The sequence below is a fragment of the Silurus meridionalis genome, chromosome 27 (genome assembly GCF_014805685.1).
Source record: "Silurus meridionalis isolate SWU-2019-XX chromosome 27, ASM1480568v1, whole genome shotgun sequence".
Lineage (NCBI taxonomy): Eukaryota > Metazoa > Chordata > Actinopteri > Siluriformes > Siluridae > Silurus > Silurus meridionalis.
In genome coordinates, this window is record NC_060910.1 from 11,066,797 (window position 1) to 11,089,170 (window position 22,374).

Here is a 22,374-nt window from a genome sequence, read left to right on the forward strand (position 1 = left end):
GCAAAAAGATTAAAAAAAAGTTTTATATTATTTTTTCTTCTGAGACAAAAAGTCTTTTTATGGTGCAAGATATGACAATAACAACCATTATACAAGTCAGTGAACGTCAAAAGATATTTTAAAATGTGTTTAAATGTTATTGTGGGTGTCACTGAATCTGGAAGTAGCTTGACCATAATCTTCCTTTCTTGCAACTTGGATCGGAAATCATTTTTCCATTAGTCAGTATGCCAGTGGGATGTCCCTATGTGTTCTACACTGAGACAGCACACTATAAATGTTTCTTACTTTCATTGTTCCCAGTCCAGTCAGTCACGTCTACTGCTTGCAGCTGAGACCAGAAAGTGAAAGTTTTAACCATGAGCCGATTCATTCTGTTGCTTATGCTTGTGTGTTGGATGTGTACTTCATTGTGCATGGGTACGTCAGGCATCTTACTTTTATTTAATTATTTATTTATTTGTTTGTTTGATTGATATAACTTTGAAGATGTATACTGAAACATATTCCAACCTCAGTGTGTGCCAATTTTTATGAATTTCTGAGCTACAAATAGCATTAGAACACAGAAAGTAAATTAATAAAATGTATCTGGGATTGCTATTTTTTCCACTGCAAAATTAGAATAAAAATGAGAAAATGTACTGTACTAACAAGACGTTCTTTCTCTGTGCTTCAGCGTTCCGAATGGAGAGGTCAGAGCGCTGTCTCTGTAAGAAACTCTACAGGATCCACCCGAAAAAAATCTTTGAATGGAAACTGTATTCTCCTAGTGCTTCATGCAAAGCTTATGAGATTGTGTAAGTTGGTCCAAAACCTGATCTGTCATTTTACTACAAGTGTAGAAAAACCTGAAAGTCTGATTTATGCCTATTTTGTCCTTCTACAGGGTGACGACAAACGCTGGTCGGAAAATGTGTCTCCATCCAGACTCGAAATTATGGAAAGTCATAATAAAAGGAGAGCGTGGACCAATATAACGCCTAAAAGCAAGACTCTGGGTGTCAATGTCTAAGCCCAACATTTAAAAAAATGGTCAACACTGCTGAATTTGATTATATATAAGAATTTGCCCTTATAATACTGCTATGTGTTTATGTTTATATGTATGGTTGAATGTAATGTGCTTGTTCGTGGCAGCTACACAGTTAAAATATTCACAAAACAATATAGCATGGAAACCACCCAGAGCCCCAAACAGCCCAGATAAGTTACATAACTATGCAGATCTCATCATACAGCTGTTGTGTCTGGAATAATCAGTATGTAATTACATAATTGTGGACAACATTTAAACGCAACATTATCCTTTGTCTAAATGCATACCAGCGTTTTTTTTATATGTATAATTACATATATAACATATGTATTTTTAAATGTTATATGTGTTGTGTTAATAAAATTAAAAAAAAACTAAGAAAACTTGTCATCATGAGCATCATTTAGAAATATGAGCAGTCTGAATTGATTTTACTACTCATCTCGAATATTATTCAAACAAAAAAGCTGCATTCCATTAGACGTGGGTCTGATAGTAAAGCATGTGACTATGAGTAGACTGTTACAAAAGGTGCATGAGTTCAGAGTTTACAGTGGCATTGTAAAATACAGTAAGGGAAATCCCAGCTACCCTGCTGCAACGAATGCTATGAATCAGTGGGTTTTGTGCCTGACCTTAGCTTTGATTTGCTTCCACAAGAGAATAAGGGAGCTGTTGTTTTTCAGTAACAGAAACTAAACTGTTCAAGTCAAGTCAAGAGGCTTTTATTGTCATTTCTACTATACACAGTGGTACACAGTACACAGTAAAAATGAGACAATGTTTCTCCAGAACCCTGGTGCTACACTAAACAACAACAAACAAAACAACATAGAGCTACAACACAAGCTACATAAAGTGCATCGAGTGCAACCTGGTGCAAACAGTGCAGACAGACAGTGCAGACAGACGACATAAGACAAGACATAAAACCCTATATAGTGCCGACCAGTAAACCTACTGTATACTTGATTATACAGTACTGTACAAGAAAACTGTAAAAAACTATACAAAATAAAAAAATAAAAAAAACTATCCCAGAAGTGAGTATAAACAGTACAATGTAGTGCAAAATAATACAGCAGCAGTCGAAGGTGCAAAAAACAGCATGTAAACAGTATAATACAATGATAATGATAAATGTGCAAAACAGCAGTTGAGAGTATGATACAGTTGAGAATAATAAATAAATAAATGAATGGTGGTGGATTGGATTGAGATGAGTGATGAGTGTGTTAAGTGTTAAGTCCAGGAAAAATTTTACAGTTCGTTACACACATTTGAGTGCGTGTGTGTGTGTGTGTGTGTGAGAGTTCCGTTTCATTTCTGTGCATTAAGAAGCCTGATGGCTTGTGGAAAGAAACTGTTGCACAGTCTTGTTGTGGCGGCCGAATGCTTGAACCGTTTTCCTGATGGTAGGAGTGTAAAAAGTGTGTGTGAGGGGTGTGTGTGATCGTCCACAATGCTGTGTGCTTTGCGGATGCAGCGTGTAGTGTAAATGTCCATGATAGAGGGGAGAGAGATTCCGATGATCTTCTCAGCTGTCCTCACTATCCTCTGTAGGGACTTGCGGTCCGAGACGGTGCAGTTCCCAAACCAGGCAGTGATGCAGCTGCTCAGGATGCTCTCAATGGTCCCTCTGTAGAACATGGACAGGATGGGGGGAGGGAGGTGGGTTTTCCTCAGCCTTCTCAGAAAGTAGAGACGCTGCTGGGCTTTCTTGGTGATGGAGCTGGTGTTAAGTGACCAGGTGAGGTTGTCTGCCAGATGAACACCAAGGAATTTGGTGCTCTTGACGATCTCCACTGAGGATCCATCAATAATCAGTGGAGATTGGTCGCTCTGTGCTCTCCTGAAGTCCACAACCATCTCTTTAGTTTTGTCCACGTTCAGAGACAGGTTGTTTGCTCCACACCAGGCAGTTAGCAGTTGCACCTCTTCTCTATATGCTGACTCGTCGTTCTTGCTGATTAGACCCACCACGGTCGTGTCATCAGCGAACTTGATTATGTGGTTCGAGCTGTGCATTGCTATACAGTCGTGAGTCAGCAGAGTGCACAGCAGTGGGCTGAGCACACAGCCCTGGGGGGCCCCAGTGCTTAGTGTGGTGGTGCTGGAGATGCTGTTCCCGATGCTGACTGACTGAGGTCTCTCAGTCAGGAAGTCCAGGATCCAATTACAGAGGGAGGTGTTCAGGCCCAGAAGGTTCAACTTCTCGATCAGGTGCTGAGGAATGATTGTGTTGAATGCTGAGCTGAAGTCAATGAACAGCATTCGTACATACGAGTCCTTGTTATCCAGGTGGGTGAGTGCCAGATGAAGGGTTGTGGAGATAGCATCGTCCGTGGAACGGTTTAGACGATACGCAAACTGCATGGGGTCCAGGGAGGGTGGAAGCTGTGTCTTAATGTGCCTCATGACGAGCCTCTCGAAGCACTTCATCACGATGGGTGTGAGCGACGGGACGATAGTCATTGAGGCAGGAGACAGAAGACTTCTTCGGCACGGGAACAATGGTCGTTGTCTTGAGGCACGTGGGAACAACGTTGCTGCTCAGGGAGATGTTGAAGATGTCAGTGAGGACATCTGCTAGCTGTTCTGCACATTCCCTGAGCACTCTGCCAGAAATGTTGTCTGGTCCAGCAGACTTCCGTGGGTTAACTCTGCATAGAGTTTTCCTCACTTCAGCTGTGGTTAGACAGAGCACCTGGTCAGTGGGAGGAGGGATGGTCTTCCTCGCCACCACGTTGTTCTGCACCTCGAACCGGGCGTAGAAGTCGTTCAGCACATCTGGGAGGGAGGGGTCACGGTCACAAGCAGGTGATGTGGTCTTGTAGTTCGTGATCACCTGGATGCCCTGCCACATGCGCCGAGTGTCTCCACTGTCCTGGAAGTGGTTGTGGATCTCAGCTATCAGTGCTGCGGAAAACCATTTTTAATGAGGTCTAGAAATGTACCAACATATAAAGTATGCATGTATTGTTCCACAATAAAAGAGTACAATACAAAAAGAATAACATTTTATTTAGTGATGGTATTCATGTTATTAGAGTATTTTTAATTAATTAATAGGGACAAACCAAGCATGAAAGACAGAATTTATAACAAGGTTATAAAGGTTTAAAACACGCACAACACAGGACACTTGTTCTAGAGCTCATTAATCTGGAAACCAGAACACACTGTAAGAAAAAATGATGCGGACAACGAAGATCGTAATGAAGAAGGAAGTTTATAATAGCGTAGCAGTGACAAAATACATGAAGCACTTTGGGGTCAGAAAGAACCCAGAGCAAACTCTGCCCAGATATTGTATATTGTTCTTTCATTTGAAGTGTAGATATCGTTTAGCTTTTAAATTTAAATGAAGTGTAGGAAATGAGTAAAGGAACACATGGCTGGGCGATCGAGCCGGAGGTAACTGTTGTTTTCACCTTTGCTGGTGCCAGTCCCCCAGAAGGTCAGGCTAGGTTATTGTTTAAATGATAATGATGGTCTCAGACTTGATGGTTTGCTGCCTCTCCCAGACTGATTAAATTAAGACCATGATTAAGACTGATACAACTGAAACTCTTTATCAAACTACATAACTACATTTGATCAAATTTAAGCCGTTTTGCAGGTGAGCTATATTTGATATAGCATGGGGTGGAATCTGAGTTGAGGAAGACTGTAATTCTTACAACACCTAAGTGCTTGGCTTCTCATCCCTTCAGCTCATTTATTTAATGGATCAGCAGTGTTATAAAATGTTGCAATAAGGTTAGACTGTAGTCATGCTGCAAACATATTCTTTGGGTTTTGTGGGCAATATTGAAATATCTGTAGTAAATCTTTGTCTAAATAATTTTGGAGCTTTAGAATGGGTGGTTTTGAATAAATGAACTTTGCCATCATGATCAGATGCCTCACTTTCATGATCAAACTACTACTACTACTACTACTACTACTACTACTACTACTACTACTACTACTACTACTACTACTACTACTACTACTACCACTACCACCACTACCACCACCACTACTACTACCACCACTACCACCACTACCACCACCACCACCACCACTCCACCACCACCACCTCACCACCACCACTCACCACCACCACCACCACCACCACCACCACCACCACCTCACCACCACCACTCACCACCACCACCACCACCACCACCACCACCACCACCACCACCACCACTCCACCACCACCACCACCACCACCACCACCACCACTCCCACCACTCCACCACCACCCACCACCACCACCACCACCACCACCACTCCACCACCACCACCACCACCACCACCACCACTCCACCACCACCACCACCACCACTCCACCACCACCACCACCACCACCACCACCACCACCACCACCACCACCACCACCACCACCACCACCACCACCACTCACCACCACCACCACCACCACCACCACCACCACCACCACCACCACCACCACTCCACCACCACCCACCACCACCACCACCACCACCACCACCACCACCACCACCACCACCACCACCACCACCACCACCACCACCACCACCACCACCACTCCACCACTCCACCACCACCACCACCACCACCACCACCACTCCACCACCACCACCACCACCACCACCACCACCACCACCACCACCACCACCACCACCACCACCACTCCACCACCACCCACCACCACCACCACTCCCACCACTCCACCACCACCACCACCACCACCACCACCACACCACCACCACCACCACCACCACCACCACCACCAATAATAACTACAAAATTGATTTAAAAAGAAATCACATCCAGGTTTATACCTGTGTTCAAATGCACAATGGCCTGTTCTGAATGTATATATTATATATATATACATCTATAATGTATATATTTATAAATTTGTAGATTACAGACTGTTTCTGAGGACAAAAGAATTTCAGTATTTTAGTCCACGAGACTGTGCTACTTGAACAGAAGATGGTGCTGTTTAACTACACAAATAGTTTTCTTATGAAAGTAAAAGAAGTGGAAAGGGGAACTGGTTGAGTTCAACGAGTTGATGACTTTTTGCCCAAAACTTATTTGAATGGTGCACAGTTCCCAATTCTGCATTAACACTAGAATTGTTGCACTTTTTAAGATTCTAAAACACTTTATAACCAAATTGTAAATGTGAAGAATAGAACCTCAGGGCTGTAAACAGTCCACAAACCAAATGCAAATGCATCTCTATAAATGGATATAGTAGTGCAATAATGCTGCAGAGCTGTAAATGTATAACACCCGCAAACACGTTACAGTCAACAGAGTAACGTCTGAGGGTCCTATGCGGCTGAGTTTTTGTTAAAGCACCGTCTTAGTAGGTTATTTTTTAGCCGCATTATTGTCTAATCTCACCCCCACACAATCAAAAATAGAAAGCTAATTAACTGTGAGGGTGAAATTTTTATTTGCATTGTTTACTGCGAAAAAAGTGTGTCACAAAAGTGTATTAGGTTTAAGGTGGGCTATTGAAAACAATGGACCTGTAATTTAATCAGATGTTTCTTTTTTCAGGTCACACTTTTAAGGTTTTTATCTGACTAATCTTCACAATTAACAAGTAACTGAAGCATGATTTTTTTATGGTATTATCCAATGTGTTCTTTAAATGTTAACAATTTGTTCTTGTCAAAAAACTGCCACAAATCAGTTAATGTTTAACATGTACTATATGTACCAAATATTGCGACACCTGACTTTTCCAGCCATATGTGACGCTGTATGACAATTCCCTGTATGAACAGCTTTTGGTATGAATTGGCAAGAAGACTGCACCCCAGGACTCACCATACAACATCACCTGACTTTACAACACCCTTATGACTAAATGAGCACAAATCTCTACACAACCACACTCCAAAATCTACCGGAACATCATTCCAGAAGAGTGGATCTTATTAAAAAACAAATAGGGAATAATTGTGGAATGGGATGCTCAAAAACGCACATACAAATCTTATCCATAACATCTGTCCATATAGTAGATAAAGCCCATTATCTAAAGGGCATCCCAGAGGATAACAAAACTTATTCTGATAATTGATTAGTCAGATGTTTATTTTTTATTTCTTCTTCTTCTTCTTCTTCTTCTTCTACTTCTTCTTCTTTTTCGATTAATCAGAGTGCATGGGGGATTTCTCCTTTAACTAATTCATTAATGCTGAGTTTCTCTTTTCTGTAAAAAAATTTAATAAAATAAACAAACAAACAAACAAATAAATAAAGAAAGAAAGAAAGAAATAAAACAGCACTTGAGTATGCAAGGTGAAGCAATTTGTGTAAATCAGAATTTGTATTGTATTTCGCAGATGGCAAGTTGACAACCAGGCTAAAAAACCTATATTAAAATATAATACAACATTGTTTTACAGTTTCTGTTTAATAAATACACAAATATTTTGTTCATTTGTAAAGATATAAGCATTTATAATAAATTATTATTTAATTGTGTATAATAATTAAATGAATAAATCACATTAAAAAGAAGCATGTGAAGGTAGTAAAGCCGCAGTAAATCAGGTTTTTACATAGAGAAGTTACTGTTGTAGTAGAAAAAATGCTATCAAAAGGGAATGGAACGGAGAAAAGCAGCAAGCTACCAGACTTGATAAAAAAAAAAGGGGAAGAAATGCATTGGTGTACAAATGCATAAGCATTCAGTCGAAACTACAACAGTGACCAAAAATGTGATCGATAACTGCTGCTGTTATTTGCTGCTTTTAGATGTAGTGTTTGTTCACGCGGTTTTAATTGAATCCATCACTATGCTCTGCTTTACATAACTTCCGGGTACAGTTTTCTTAGTTTCCATGAGTTGGGTTTTACATAAAATGTTCTAATGGCTTGGATGACTCGGGACACACACTTTTCCTGCTGTCGGTTCACCCTGTACTGTCTAGCATTTTTGCACGTGGTTGTGTTCTCTTAGCGTTCTCGGAGCGTTCAAACCATTCACTCTTGCTTAATATTGCTATACTTGAAATAAAAAATGCTGAGAAACTGCCTTTAGTTGCTCATTCTTTTGAAATGACAAAACAAAAAACATAGGGGTGCAATGATTTTTGATGCATCTGAGCTGGTGTGTAATGTCTAATCAAACTTAAAACCCTGCTGCAAATTATAATTATAGGATTGACTCACTGCAGCTCAGGAAAATCAGTGTGATTCAATAATCATGTTTTCAGTTTTGATGCTTAGTAACTTCCCCCTTCTGACAAGACAAAAGTACGTCTACCATGGCTACAGGCAGGTAGAAGAAATCTGCAACAAGACTTCATGGCCTTTTGAGTGCATAAATGTACAAATGTTAACATTTATTTTTATTGAAAATCCCTCCCTTAGCATGAAACAGCTAAACACACTCTTGGCACCGTGTCTTAGAGTTTCTCCAAATATTTAGCTAAAATACTTGGCCATGCCTCTTGTAAAACCTCTTGATCCAGTTCATCCCAGATCAGATCAATAGGATTTAGGTGCAGTCACTGGGCAGGCTATTTCATGATAGATAACACTCCAGACAACTGTTCTAATATTTACAGAGCTTGGATAATTTGGATCATTCTCTTGCTATTTGGTGAAGTTGGTCATCATTAGCAGCAGTTCAGACGAAATTGCATGGTGCTGAAGTATGGAATGGTAGCCATGTTGAGTCAGTATTCCTTTTACCTGCTATACCGTCTCTGCTATTAAAAAACAACCCCAAACCATAAAGCTTCCACCTCCATGTTTGACTGTAGGTGTGAGGCAGTCTGCTAACATCAGCCAAAAATGTCCAATTTGGACTCATCTGTCTACAAAACTTTCTCCAGAAATTCACTGTCCATTTCTTTCTTAGTTTCTTGCATATAAACTAAAAAAACATGCATATGTATCAACAAAACCAATAAAGAATTAGGTATGCATGTCCAAAGTAACACTAATAGCTTTGAAACTAATTTGGATTCATTTCTGAGCTCCCATTCATGAATAAATATTACCCTAAATGCATTTATTCCACAATTAAATTCACATGCCATTTTGCACAATTTATCGAATTCTCAGATCCAAAAACCATAAAACTCATCGGCTAATTGTAGCCATAAGATACATACAACATCTATATCCTTATAATACAGTTCTTTTGAATTAGCCTTTTAAGCTGCACTGGAGATTCCTCTTACTGAACTGGGTCAACTACAATCCATGCTACACACTTGATATGATAAACTACATACTATCAATTATAATGGTATGCAGCTAAAATAAATAGTGTTGCTCTATGCGTAAAAGTGTAGCAGGCAACTGCATAATAAGAGATTTACAGTTATAAGCCTATTTTATTAAATGCATTAGACTTTACTATTCTCATAACGGGGTAAGTGATAGAGTTTACACCTTTTTTCATCCATAATTTTCATTTAGATTCAGATCTCCTCACTGATGTGACGTCACCCAACGCTTTTCTGAGTGGATGAGCGAGGGAACTTCTCTCGGTGGGTGCACATTCCGAGTCCCGACCAGGTTAATTCACCGTGACATGATATAATAATTGAAGCAACCATGCAAATAAGCAGTTAATAAATAAATAGAAATTACTATCATTTTTTTTTTTTTTGGACGCCCCGTGCCACTGCCAAGCAGCAATCAAAACAATTTAAAAACTGGACGCACGCTCTAACCTGATTGGTGACTTGCTGTGTAATTGACCATTTAAGTTTTTATCCGCTCATAAATAAAAAGGAACGCTGATTTTGCGAAATGTAGTGGAGTAAAAAGTACAATATTTCACTTTGAAATGTATAGAAGTGAAAGTAAAAGTAAAAAAAAAAGTGAAAAAAACCCAAACGAAAGCACTTGAGTAAAGTACAAATATGCGAAAAAATTACTTAATTGCATTTACTTCGTTACTGTCCACCACTGTATTATTTGAATTTTTATGCAGAGTAGGTTGCCAATTATTTGTTTCTAAAAATGACATTCATGAACACCACACTTTGTGTAAATGCTGAAATAAAGAGAAATTTAAATAAACTCATCTGTATTCAGCTTGATATATGAGGCTCGTTGTTTTTCTAAAACATGGAATGTTCCTACAAAATGTAACACAAAAACATTTTTTTTTAACAAAACTATACTATTCGCAGCATGTGACTTAAGACAGTAAATGTCACAATGCACTTTACATCAAAGGATATATACTCATAGACTTTTTAGTTTTTTACATTTGCAATCCTATAAATTGTTCCCCCGCAATGGTTAGACCACGTCTTTTCACCGTGCAGTACCTTCCACCCACACTTTCCCCTCTCAATACACTCCTTTCCATAGAAATTCTTCCAATAACATGCTTTCATTGCATTTTTTTAGTCAACGTCACTTCATTTTTTACTTAAAATAATGCATTATTACAACTGTATTAGAGGGAAAAAAAAAGAAAAGAAAAATGTAATCTTATTAAAAAATCTAATTTATATATATATATATATATATATATATATATATATATATATATATATATATATATATATATACATACTAATGAATTTTGAATTAATTCATGCACACATAAACTCGGGGCAATTAAGCACAGCCAATTCGACATTGAATTTTTTATTTTTAAGAGATATTGGAAACTGTAGAACCCAAAGGGAACCTACAGAGACACAGGAAATAAGTTTTAAGAAACTCCATGCAATCAGTTCATGATCAGCCCTGAATACTGTGAAGTGACATTTTCTATTTTAACACTGTTTTATATTTAGAGAGATAACAGTAAGCCCAAACAGACACAAATCTCTTTGTTCATTTCTAAGTAAAGAAAAAAGGCGATTTCCTCTTTCCACATTTTTGTAATGTGTTGCAAATCGGCTGACAAATGCAAGTAAGCAGAAAGCTCTAAATGTGCATTTACAGCATGTTTGCCTTAGCTCATGTGCCAAGCTTTAAATTTTAGTATATTAAGTAGAGCACTGCTAGAAAAATATGTGCATTTCACTAGACCTTTCTTTGCCACATGGGTGACAATTACATAACATACAGTTATTATTGTTAAAATAGTTGACAACAAAATTGAGTATACCCTAAGTGAACATGTCAAAACTGTGTCCAAAGTGTGAATATTGTGTGTGAGCACCATTGTTATCCAGCACTGCCTTAATCCTCCTGGGCATGGAATTCACCAGAGCTGCACAGGTTGTTGCTGGGATCCTCTTCCACTTCCACACTGGATGTTAGATACATGGTGCTTCCTCATCTTCCTGCTTGAGGATGTTCCACAGGTGCTCAATAGGGTTCAGGTCTGAAAACATACTTGGCCATTCCATTACCTTCAAGCAAACAAAAACATAAACATGATGAATAGGACACGTGGCTTTTCATGTTTATACGACCTACACCTGTTATCACTTAGGGGGTACTAACTTTTCTTGTCAGTTATTTTGACAATAATTGCTGTATGTTGTTATTTTCAGAGGACAGTAAATCTGTACTGCTGTTTAAGCTGCATATTGACTACTCTAAAATATATCCAAGTATAATTTTTATGGTATGTCCATAGAAGAAATACTACAGTATGTGTGTATATATATATATATATATATATATATATATATATATATATACAGGAGTGCAGAATTATTAGGCAAGTTGTATTTTGAGGATTAATTTTATTTGAGGATTTAATTTGAACAACAACCATGTTCTCAATGAACACAAAAAACTCATTAATATCAAAGCTGAATATTTTTGGAAGTAGTTTTAGTTTTAGCTATTTTAGGGGGATATCTGTGTGTGCAGGTGACTATTACTGTGCATAATTATTAGGCAACTTAACAAAAAACAAATTCATACCCATTTCAATTATTTATTTTTACCAGTGAAACCAATATAACATCTCAACATTCACAAATATACATTTCTGACATTCAAAAACCAAACAAAAACAAATCAGTGACCAATATAGCCACCTTTCTTTGCAAGGACACTCAAAAGCCTGCCATCCATGGATTCTGTCAGTGTTTTGATCTGTTCACCATCAACAGTGCATAATATCATCCAAAGATTCAGAGAATCTGGAAAAATCTCTGTGCGTAAGGGTCAAGGCCGGAAAATCATACTGGATGCCCATGATCTTCGGGCCCTTAGACGGCACTGCATCACATACAGGAATGCTACTGTAATGGAAATTACCACATGGGTTTAGAAATACTTTCAGGAATCATTGTTGGTGAACACAATCCACTGTGCCATTCGCCCTTGCCGGCTAAAACTCTATAGGTCAAAATGAAGCGCAGGCGTTTTCTCTGGGCCAAGGCTCATTTAAAATGGACTGTGGCAAAGTGGAAAACTGTTCTGTGGTCAGACGAATCAAAATTTGAAGTTGTTTTTGGAAAACTGGGACGCCATGTTATCCGGATTAAAGAGGATAAGGACAACCCAAGTTCTCTGATGGTATGGGGTTGCATGTGTGCCTGTGGCATGGGCAGCTTACACATCTGGAAGAGCACCATCAATGCTGAATGGTATATCTAAGAACAACATGTGCTCCCATCCAGACGTCGTCTCTTTCAGGGAAGACCTTGCATTTTCCAACCTGACAATGCCAGACCACATACTGCATCAATTACAACATCATGGCTGTGTAGAAGAAGGATCCGGGTACTGAAATGGCCAGCCTGCAGTCCAGATCTTTCACCCATAGAAAACATTTGGCGCATCATAAAGAGGAAGATGCGACAAAGAAGACCTAAGACAGTTGAGCAACTAGAAGCCTGTATTAGACAAGAATGGGACAACATTCCTATTCCTAAACTTGAGCAACTTGTCTCCTCAGTCCCCAGACGTTTGCAGACTGTTATAAAAAGAAGAGGGGATGCCACACAGTGGTAAACATGGCCTTGTCCCAACTTTTTTGAGATGTGTTGATGCCATGAATGTTAAAATCAACTTATTTTTTCCTTAAAATTGTAAATTTTCTCAGTTTAAACATTTGATATGTCATCTATGTTGTATTCAGAATAAAATATTGAAATTTGAAACTTCCACATCATTGCATTCTGATTTTATTCACAATTTGTTCAGTGTCCTATTTTTTTTGTATTATATATATATATATATATACAGGGAGTGCAGAATTATTAGGCAAGTTGTATTTTTGAGGATTAATTTAATTTGAGGATTTAATTTGAACAACAACCATGTTCTCAATGAACACAAAAAACTCATTAATATCAAAGCTGAATATTTTTGGAAGTAGTTTTTAGTTTTAGCTATTTTAGGGGGATATCTGTGTGTGCAGGTGACTATTACTGTGCATAATTATTAGGCAACTTAACAAAAAACAAATTCATACCCATTTCAATTATTTATTTTTACCAGTGAAACCAATATAACATCTCAACATTCACAAATATACATTTCTGACATTCAAAAACCAAACAAAAACAAATCAGTGACCAATATAGCCACCTTTCTTTGCAAGGACACTCAAAAGCCTGCCATCCATGGATTCTGTCAGTGTTTTGATCTGTTCACCATCAACATTGCGTGCAGCAGCAACCACAGCCTCCCAGACACTGTTCAGAGAGGTGTACTGTTTTCCCTCCTTGTAAATCGCACATTTGATGATGGACCACAGGTTCTCAATGGGGTTCAGATCAGGTGAACAAGGAGGCCATATCATTAGATTTTCTTCTTTTATACCCTTTCTTGCCAGCCACGCTGTGGAGTACTTGGGCGTGTGTGATGGAGCATTGTCCTGCATGAAAATCATGTTTTCTTGAAGGATGCAGACTTCTTCCTGTACCACTGCTTGAAGAAGGTGTCTTCCAGAAACTGGCAGTAGGACTGGGAGTTCAGCTTGACTCCATCCTCAACCCGAAAAGGCCCCACAAGCTCATCTTTGATGATACCAGCCCAAACCAGTACTCCACCTCCACCTTGCTGGCGTCTGAGTCGGACTGGAGCTCTCTGCCCTTTACCAATCCAGCCACGGGCCCATCCATCTGGCCCATCAAGACTCACTCTCATTTCATCAGTCCATAAAACCTTAGAAAAATCAGTCTTGAGATATTTCTTGGCCCAGTCTTGACGTTTCAGCTTGTGTGTCTTGTTCAGTGGTGGTCGACTTTCTGCCTTTCTTACCTTGGCCATGTCTCTGAGTATTGCACACCTTGTGCTTTTGGGCACTCAGTGATGTTGCAGCTCTGAAATATGGCCAAACTGGTGGCAAGTGGCATCTTGGCAGCTGCACGCTTGACTTTTCTCAGTTCACGGGCAGTTATTTTGCGCCTTGGTTTTCCACACGCTTCTTGCGACCCTGTCGACTATTTTGAATGAAACGCTTGATTGTTCGATGATCACGCTTCAGAAGCTTGGCTATTTTAAGACTGCTGCATCCCTCTGCAATATATCTCACTATTTTTGACTTTTCTGAGCCTGTCAAGTCCTTCTTTTGACCCATTTGCCAAAGGAAAGGAAGTTGCCTAATAATTATGCACACCTGATATAGGGTGTTGATGTCATTAGACCACACCCTTCTCATTACAGAGATGCACATCACCTAATATGCTTAATTGGTAGTAGGCTTTCCAGCCTATACAGCTTGAGTAAGACAACATGCATAACGAGGATGATGTGGTCAAAATACTCATTGCCTAATAATTCTGCACTCCTGTATATATATATATATATATATATATATATATATATATATATATATATATATATATATATAGAGAGAGAGAGAGAGAGAGAGAGAGAGAGAGAGAGAGAGAGAGAATTAAGTCAGTTCAAACTTATTTCCAAATGTGTTTAAATATCAGTTTTGTTGCATCTGTGTTGTAATTGTTTTGTAAAGTGTCCAATGCACGCTTCTGAGATTATTGTAATATACAAACCCGATTCCAAAAAAGTTGGAACACTGTACAAATTTTGAATAAAAAGGAAGGCAATAATTTACAAATCTCATAGACTTATATTTTATTCACAATAGAATATAGATAAAATATTAAATGCTGAAAGTGAGACATTTTGAAATGTCATGCCAAATATTGCCTCATTTTGGATTTCACGAGAGCTACACATTTCAAAAAAGTTTGGACAGGTAGCAAAAAGAGGCCGGAAAAGTTAAATGTACATATAAGGAACAGCTGGAGGACCAATTTGCAACTTATTAGGTCAATTGGCAATATGACTGGGTATAATGATCCTGTGTGCAATATTACCTGCAATACGTGCGTAACCATTTACTAGTGGTCTCTTTTTTTTCCTTATTTGTATTTATACATTGTGTTGTGTATATACTGTATACTATAGTATATCTCTATTCTTTTATATATTTGCATTTATTTTTCTTTGCTGCTGTAACAGAGAAATTTCCACTGTGGGACGAATAAAGGTATATCTTATTTAGCTTATAAAAAGATCCTCTCAAAGGGGTTCAGATCAGGTGAACAAGGAGGCCATATCATTAGATTTTCTTCTTTTATACCCTTTCTTGCCAGCCACGCTGTGGAGTACTTGGGCGTGTGTGATGGAGCATTGTCCTGCATGAAAATCATGTTTTCTTGAAGGATGCAGACTTCTTCCTGTACCACTGCTTGAAGAAGGTGTCTTCCAGAAACTGGCAGTAGGACTGGGAGTTCAGCTTGACTCCATCCTCAACCCGAAAAGGCCCCACAAGCTCATCTTTGATGATACCAGCCCAAACCAGTACTCCACCTCCACCTTGCTGGCGTCTGAGTCGGACTGGAGCTCTCTGCCCTTTACCAATCCAGCCACGGGCCCATCCATCTGGCCCATCAAGACTCACTCTCATTTCATCAGTCCATAAAACCTTAGAAAAATCAGTCTTGAGATATTTCTTGGCCCAGTCTTGACGTTTCAGCTTGTGTGTCTTGTTCAGTGGTGGTCGACTTTCTGCCTTTCTTACCTTGGCCATGTCTCTGAGTATTGCACACCTTGTGCTTTTGGGCACTCAGTGATGTTGCAGCTCTGAAATATGGCCAAACTGGTGGCAAGTGGCATCTTGGCAGCTGCACGCTTGACTTTTCTCAGTTCACGGGCAGTTATTTTGCGCCTTGGTTTTCCACACGCTTCTTGCGACCCTGTCGACTATTTTGAATGAAACGCTTGATTGTTCGATGATCACGCTTCAGAAGCTTGGCTATTTTAAGACTGCTGCATCCCTCTGCAATATATCTCACTATTTTGACTTTTCTGAGCCTGTCAAGTCCTTCTTTTGACCCATTTGCCAAAGGAAAGGAAGTTGCCTAATAATTATGCACACCTGATATAGGGTGTTGATGTCATTAGACCACACCTTCTCATTACAGAGATGCACATCACCTAATATGCTTAATTGGTAGTAGGCTTTCCAGCCTATACAGCTTGGAGTAAGACAACATGCATAACGAGGATGATGTGGTCAAAATACTCATTTGCCTAATAATTCTGCACTCCTGTATATATATATATATATATATATATATATATATATATATATATATATATATATATATATATATAGAGAGAGAGAGAGAGAGAGAGAGAGAGAGAGAGAGAGAGAGAGAATTAAGTCAGTTCAAACTTATTTCCAAATGTGTTTAAATATCAGTTTTGTTGCATCTGTGTTGTAATTGTTTTGTAAAGTGTCCAATGCACGCTTCTGAGATTATTGTAATATACAAACCCGATTCCAAAAAAGTTGGAACACTGTACAAATTTTGAATAAAAAGGAAGGCAATAATTTACAAATCTCATAGACTTATATTTTATTCACAATAGAATATAGATAAAATATTAAATGCTGAAAGTGAGACATTTTGAAATGTCATGCCAAATATTGCCTCATTTTGGATTTCACGAGAGCTACACATTTCAAAAAAGTTTGGACAGGTAGCAAAAAGAGGCCGGAAAAGTTAAATGTACATATAAGGAACAGCTGGAGGACCAATTTGCAACTTATTAGGTCAATTGGCAATATGACTGGGTATAATGATCCTGTGTGCAATATTACCTGCAATACGTGCGTAACCATTTACTAGTGGTCTCTTTTTTTTCCTTATTTGTATTTATACATTGTGTTGTGTATATACTGTATACTATAGTATATCTCTATTCTTTTATATATTTGCATTTATTTTTTCTTTGCTGCTGTAACAGAGAAATTTCCCCACTGTGGGACGAATAAAGGTATATCTTATTTAGCTTATAAAAAGATCCTCTCAAAGTGGCGGTGTCTCTCAGAAGTCAAGATGGGCAGAGGATAACAAATTCCCCTAATGCTGCGGCAAAAAATAGTGGCGCAATATCAGAAAGGAGTTTCTCAGAGAAAAATTGCAAAGAGTTTGAAGTTATCATCATCTACAGTGCATAATATCATCCAAAGATTCAGAGAATCTGGAAAAATCTCTGTGCGTAAGGGTCAAGGCCGGAAAATCATACTGGATGCCCATGATCTTCGGGCCCTTAGACGGCACTGCATCACATACAGGAATGCTACTGTAATGGAAATTACCACATGGGTTTAGAAATACTTTCAGGAATCATTGTTGGTGAACACAATCCACTGTGCCATTCGCCCTTGCCGGCTAAAACTCTATAGGTCAAAAATGAAGCGCAGGCGTTTTCTCTGGGCCAAGGCTCATTTAAAATGGACTGTGGCAAAGTGGAAAACTGTTCTGTGGTCGGACGAATCTAAATTTGAAGTTGTTTTTGGAAAACTGGGACGCCATGTTATCCGGATTAAAGAGGATAAGGACAACCCAAGTTCTCTGATGGTATGGGGTTGCATGTGTGCCTGTGGCATGGGCAGCTTACACATCTGGAAGAGCACCATCAATGCTGAATGGTATATCTAAGAACAACATGTGCTCCCATCCAGACGTCGTCTCTTTCAGGGAAGACCTTGCATTTTCCAACCTGACAATGCCAAACCACATACTGCATCAGTTACAACATCATGGCTGTGTAGAAGAAGGATCCGGGTACTGAAATGGCCAGCCTGCAGTCCAGTTCTTTCACCCATAGAAAACATTTAGCGCATCATAAAGAGGAAGATGCGACAAATAAGACCTAAGACAGTTGAGCAACTAGAAGCCTGTATTAGACAAGAATGGGACAACATTCCTATTCCTAAACTTGAGCAACTTGTCTCCTCAGTCCCCAGACGTTTGCAGACTGTTGTAAAAAGAAGAGGGGATGCCAGAAAGTGGTAAACATGGCCTTGTCCCAACTTTTTTGAGACGTGTTGATGCCATGAATTTTAAAATCAACTTATTTTTTCCTTAAAATTGTAAATTTTCTCAGTTTAAACATTTGATATGTCATCTATGTTGTATTCAGAATAAAATATTGAAATTTGAAACTTCCACATCATTGCATTCTGATTTTATTCACAATTTGTTCAGTGTCCTATTTTTTGTATTATATATATATATATATATATATATATATATATATATATATATATATATATATATATATATATATATATATATATAATACAATATATATGTTGCAAGTCTGGAAAATTAGAAACAGGGAAATTCACTTCTATAATCCTTTTGTTTTCACAAGTAATGCTATGATAATAATTATATAATGTTAAATTTAACACATTATTTGGTTGAAGATTAATAAAAGCTTTGTTGTTTCGCAACTTTATACTTCAAGGCTTAAGTTCAGCACTTTAAGTGTTTGCTTTTTTTTTTGCCTCATCCTAATAAAATAGACGGATCAGCATAGTTGGCATCTTTATCTTCCTTATTCTAAAGACAATATAGGAAAAGGCACTTCTTACAAGAGCCCCACCTTTGTAACATGTTGAAACATTATTTGAAAATAATCTTGAATTTCTCTGTGCACAATTTTTGAAGCTTTTTCTTTCGTTACATGCTTCTATGTAAAAGAAGAAAAAGTGCAAACACTGCAACAGGAAGCCAGCCTAAACACAAAACATGAAAAAAAAAACAAATGGGTGTCCTATGAATGCTCATATCTGAACCCTAACCACAAATTTGTGGTAAATATTTTTAACACCTTGTTAACAATTTGAAAATTGTAGACGTATACAGAAATATTGATTTATAAAAAAAATTAGATGATAAAGACATTATTCCTAGAACCTACTGCATTGCATTGATAAACAGCATAAAACTTATCCTTCAGTTATTAGAAATACTTGCATGTAATTAGGAATACTTGCATTTATGGAAAGGAGTGTATTGAGAGGGGAAAGTGTGGGTGGAATGAACTGCACGGTGAAAAGACGTGGTCTAACCATTGCGGGGGAACAATTTATAGGATTGCAAATTTAAAAAACACAACAGTCTATGAGTAAATATCCCTTTGAGGTAAAGTGCATTGCAAGTCATGTCAATCATCTGGAAAAATAAATAAATGTTTCAAAATGCTGAATGGGACATTAAGGACTGTGTTAAGCCTAGTCAGCAAAATCTTTTCCAAAACAAAAAAACCCCAGATATACAGTATATACCTGCCCCTGTCTGTGCCTGCCCCCTTTTCCAGTCAGAGGCTCCCTATTTGGTCTTTCCTCTATAATTAACAGTAATTTGCATTACTTCCTTTTTTGAGCATTTTATAAACCGAGCAAAGCAGCTTGTTCGTCCCAGATCCAGTCTTCTGACACCTGAGACATCATGCCACTCAGTGCCCACCTTCTGCTGGCTGTAACTGCCATCTTCTGCTTTGCCAGCATATATGGTAAGAGACTATTATGCATTTATTTATTCTCATTTGTTTAGTGGATTAGCGATTGCTTGACAACAATTATGAGCAATGGTTTTATAATTCATCTGCAACATTAATAATGTAATTCTGACAGATTTATAGTCATTTGTTATTACATTAAGTGATTGATGATTGCAATGAAATGCTACTTTTTGACGTTTGGAAGACTTCTGCAACTGTGCCTTTTATTGTCTTATGTTTTGTACTTCTTTTTGTAGCTATACCAATGGGAATGACCAGCGGTCACCAGTGCCGCTGTCTAACCACCACAGACGTCGAAATTAACCAACGATGGCTCCAGAAAATGGAGATCGTGCCTGCCGGGCCGCACTGCCGCAACACTGAAATTATGTGAGTCAAGAGTAATTTTATAGGGCATACTTTGGAAACACTGTTTACAATACTTCCAATGTTGCATATCAGTGGACTGATATATTTAATATTACAGAATATGATTTTGAACATAGTCAATTTCAGTCAAATGTTGTGGTGCTATGGGTTTTTTTTTTATACCTTTTACTATATAGTACATGCCAATCTAGTGGTGTACTATTCGGGCTAGCTTAACTAGCATTAGAGTAGCTAGCTTGAGAATTACAATTAATGCTAGGTATAATTGATGACTTAAGCAAAACTTAAGCAAAACTTAACCAAAGTACACCAGTCTATTTCAAAACAAGTGTGTTGGACGTTTATTTGTGTTTATCTAAATTCATTGAATTTTAGCATTCATAGCTTTTTAAAACATTTTTTTTTATCTATTTCCAGAATCACGCTGAAGGACAAAAAAATGGTGTGTGTGGTCCCAGAGTCTCAGTGGGTCCAAAACATCATCAAAAAATTATATAAAGGGTAAATATTTGATACTGGAAATAATTCTGTCAAAAGGTTTGCCAGTATTGTTCAGATACTTAGCAAACATCATACAAGCTTCGGCTCCCATTCAGTTCAAAGTAAAGGCAATCAATCATGTTTCTTACTATTTTAAGCAAAAACATTGATTGATTGATTGATTGATTGATTGATTGATTGATTGATTGATTGCAAATTATGGCAGGAGTCTCAAGGATGAAGTTCTTCACAGTAAAGTCTTCAGGATGGGGCAAATTTTTGGTTCCTCAATAACATGACATTTCTTTTGTTTTATTAACTTCAAAATTTTTGAAGAAAATATACTTTTTACTGCTGTTAAAGCATAGGTGATACAATAAACCAACTTGTATCATGGACATTACAACATTTTACACTTTATATAGCAAACAGTATACAATGTCATTATTTAATAAAATAATAAATGCTAGCTATGGCAACTTGCTGTGGTATAAGAGGTATAAAAAATATAGGATGCACTGCTATCGTGTCAGACTACAGGTTTCATGTGATAGACATTCAGTGGTGTAACCAGGGACCAGTGTATAAGTGACTTTTTCCCTTGTTGTTCAGTAGCTAATGTGAGTTTCTTTTTTACGCAACAGCAAAGGTGTGAAGAAATGAGAAACGCCGCCTGCGCAGCCTGAAGATGAAAGTGAATTGTACAATTTCTCTTTACTCAAAATGAAAGCAAGCTGAGAATCTGATTAAGTATGATTAAGTTGAAACTGATGAAACCTGCTTTTGCATTTTAAAATACAGCTACACTGCTTAAAATGGTTTTGATTTGATGTAATTAATAAAAAACTATTTGAAAAAATTTGAGTGACTACTGAATATGTTTTAAGACAGATGCAAACATATTGGGTCTCTGTTTATGAGAAAAAGTATTAAACTATACATCATTATAGCTTCCATGTAAATCACAAGCACATTGAAAAAAAAAAAAAAAGAAGTATGCACTTATCTCCAATCTATAACTGAGTAAAGAATTTTAGAGAAAATGCAAACATGGATAGACATCCTTTTATAGTACAATCTCTTTATATAAAATAAATAACTTAAAATTTGAGATATATTTAGTCTTGTGTATTAGTATTTTATCACAAAAAAGGATAAAAAAATAGGTGCAAGTGAACAATATTGATATAAATAAGATGTGAAGCTACCAAAGTATAAAATACATCATGCACATTAAAGATTCAGCACAGTGTATATGCAGTGGACTGTTCATAGACTTTGGTTCTTTTATTAATAAAAGCTACAGGAACTTTGTTCTTTTTGCATCTCATTGCTTTGTAAAGTGCCTTTAAAACCGCACATAATACCACATAAAAAATTCATTAAGCAAACACTACACTTTTTTCTCTCAGTGGTACAATATTACTTTGTGCTCAGTTGCTGCTGTTTGTTTATTGTACTGTTTCAACTGAGCCGTCTGGGCATTCTGGTGCTATTTCATATGGCCCAAGTTGTAAAGATTGGTTGATGATCTCATCTTAAATATAAAATACACACTATTGGTGAAAGTTTGCGGACACCTGGTCATAAATATATGTTTTCTGAGCATCGCATTCCACATTTAGTCCCAATTTGCTCTTATATTACCTCCACTTTTCTGAGATGTTCCACTAGGTTTTGAAGTGTGCTTGTGGAGATTTGGACCCATTGTGCTTAAACAGTTTTAGTAAAGTCAGGTA

General features: G+C 37.8%; 1 protein-coding gene and 1 long non-coding RNA gene across 2 annotated transcripts; both read left to right on the forward strand.

Moving 5' to 3' along the window:
• Nucleotides 1-301: 301 nt before the first annotated feature.
• LOC124380799 lies at nt 302-1,408 on the forward strand. Its single transcript, XR_006924731.1, has 3 exons — nt 302-420; nt 680-800; nt 890-1,408. It is a non-coding gene; the product is annotated as an uncharacterized LOC124380799 (long non-coding RNA).
• Nucleotides 1,409-19,643: 18,235 nt separating this feature from the next.
• LOC124380816 (interleukin-8) lies at nt 19,644-21,509 on the forward strand. The gene is made up of 4 exons (XM_046842083.1): nt 19,644-19,777; nt 20,023-20,155; nt 20,573-20,656; nt 21,280-21,509. Exons 1-4 carry the CDS (start codon nt 19,714-19,716, stop codon nt 21,296-21,298), a joined length of 300 nt encoding a protein of 99 aa, XP_046698039.1. The 5' UTR covers nt 19,644-19,713; the 3' UTR covers nt 21,299-21,509.
• The last annotated feature ends 865 nt before the right edge of the window (nt 21,510-22,374 follow it).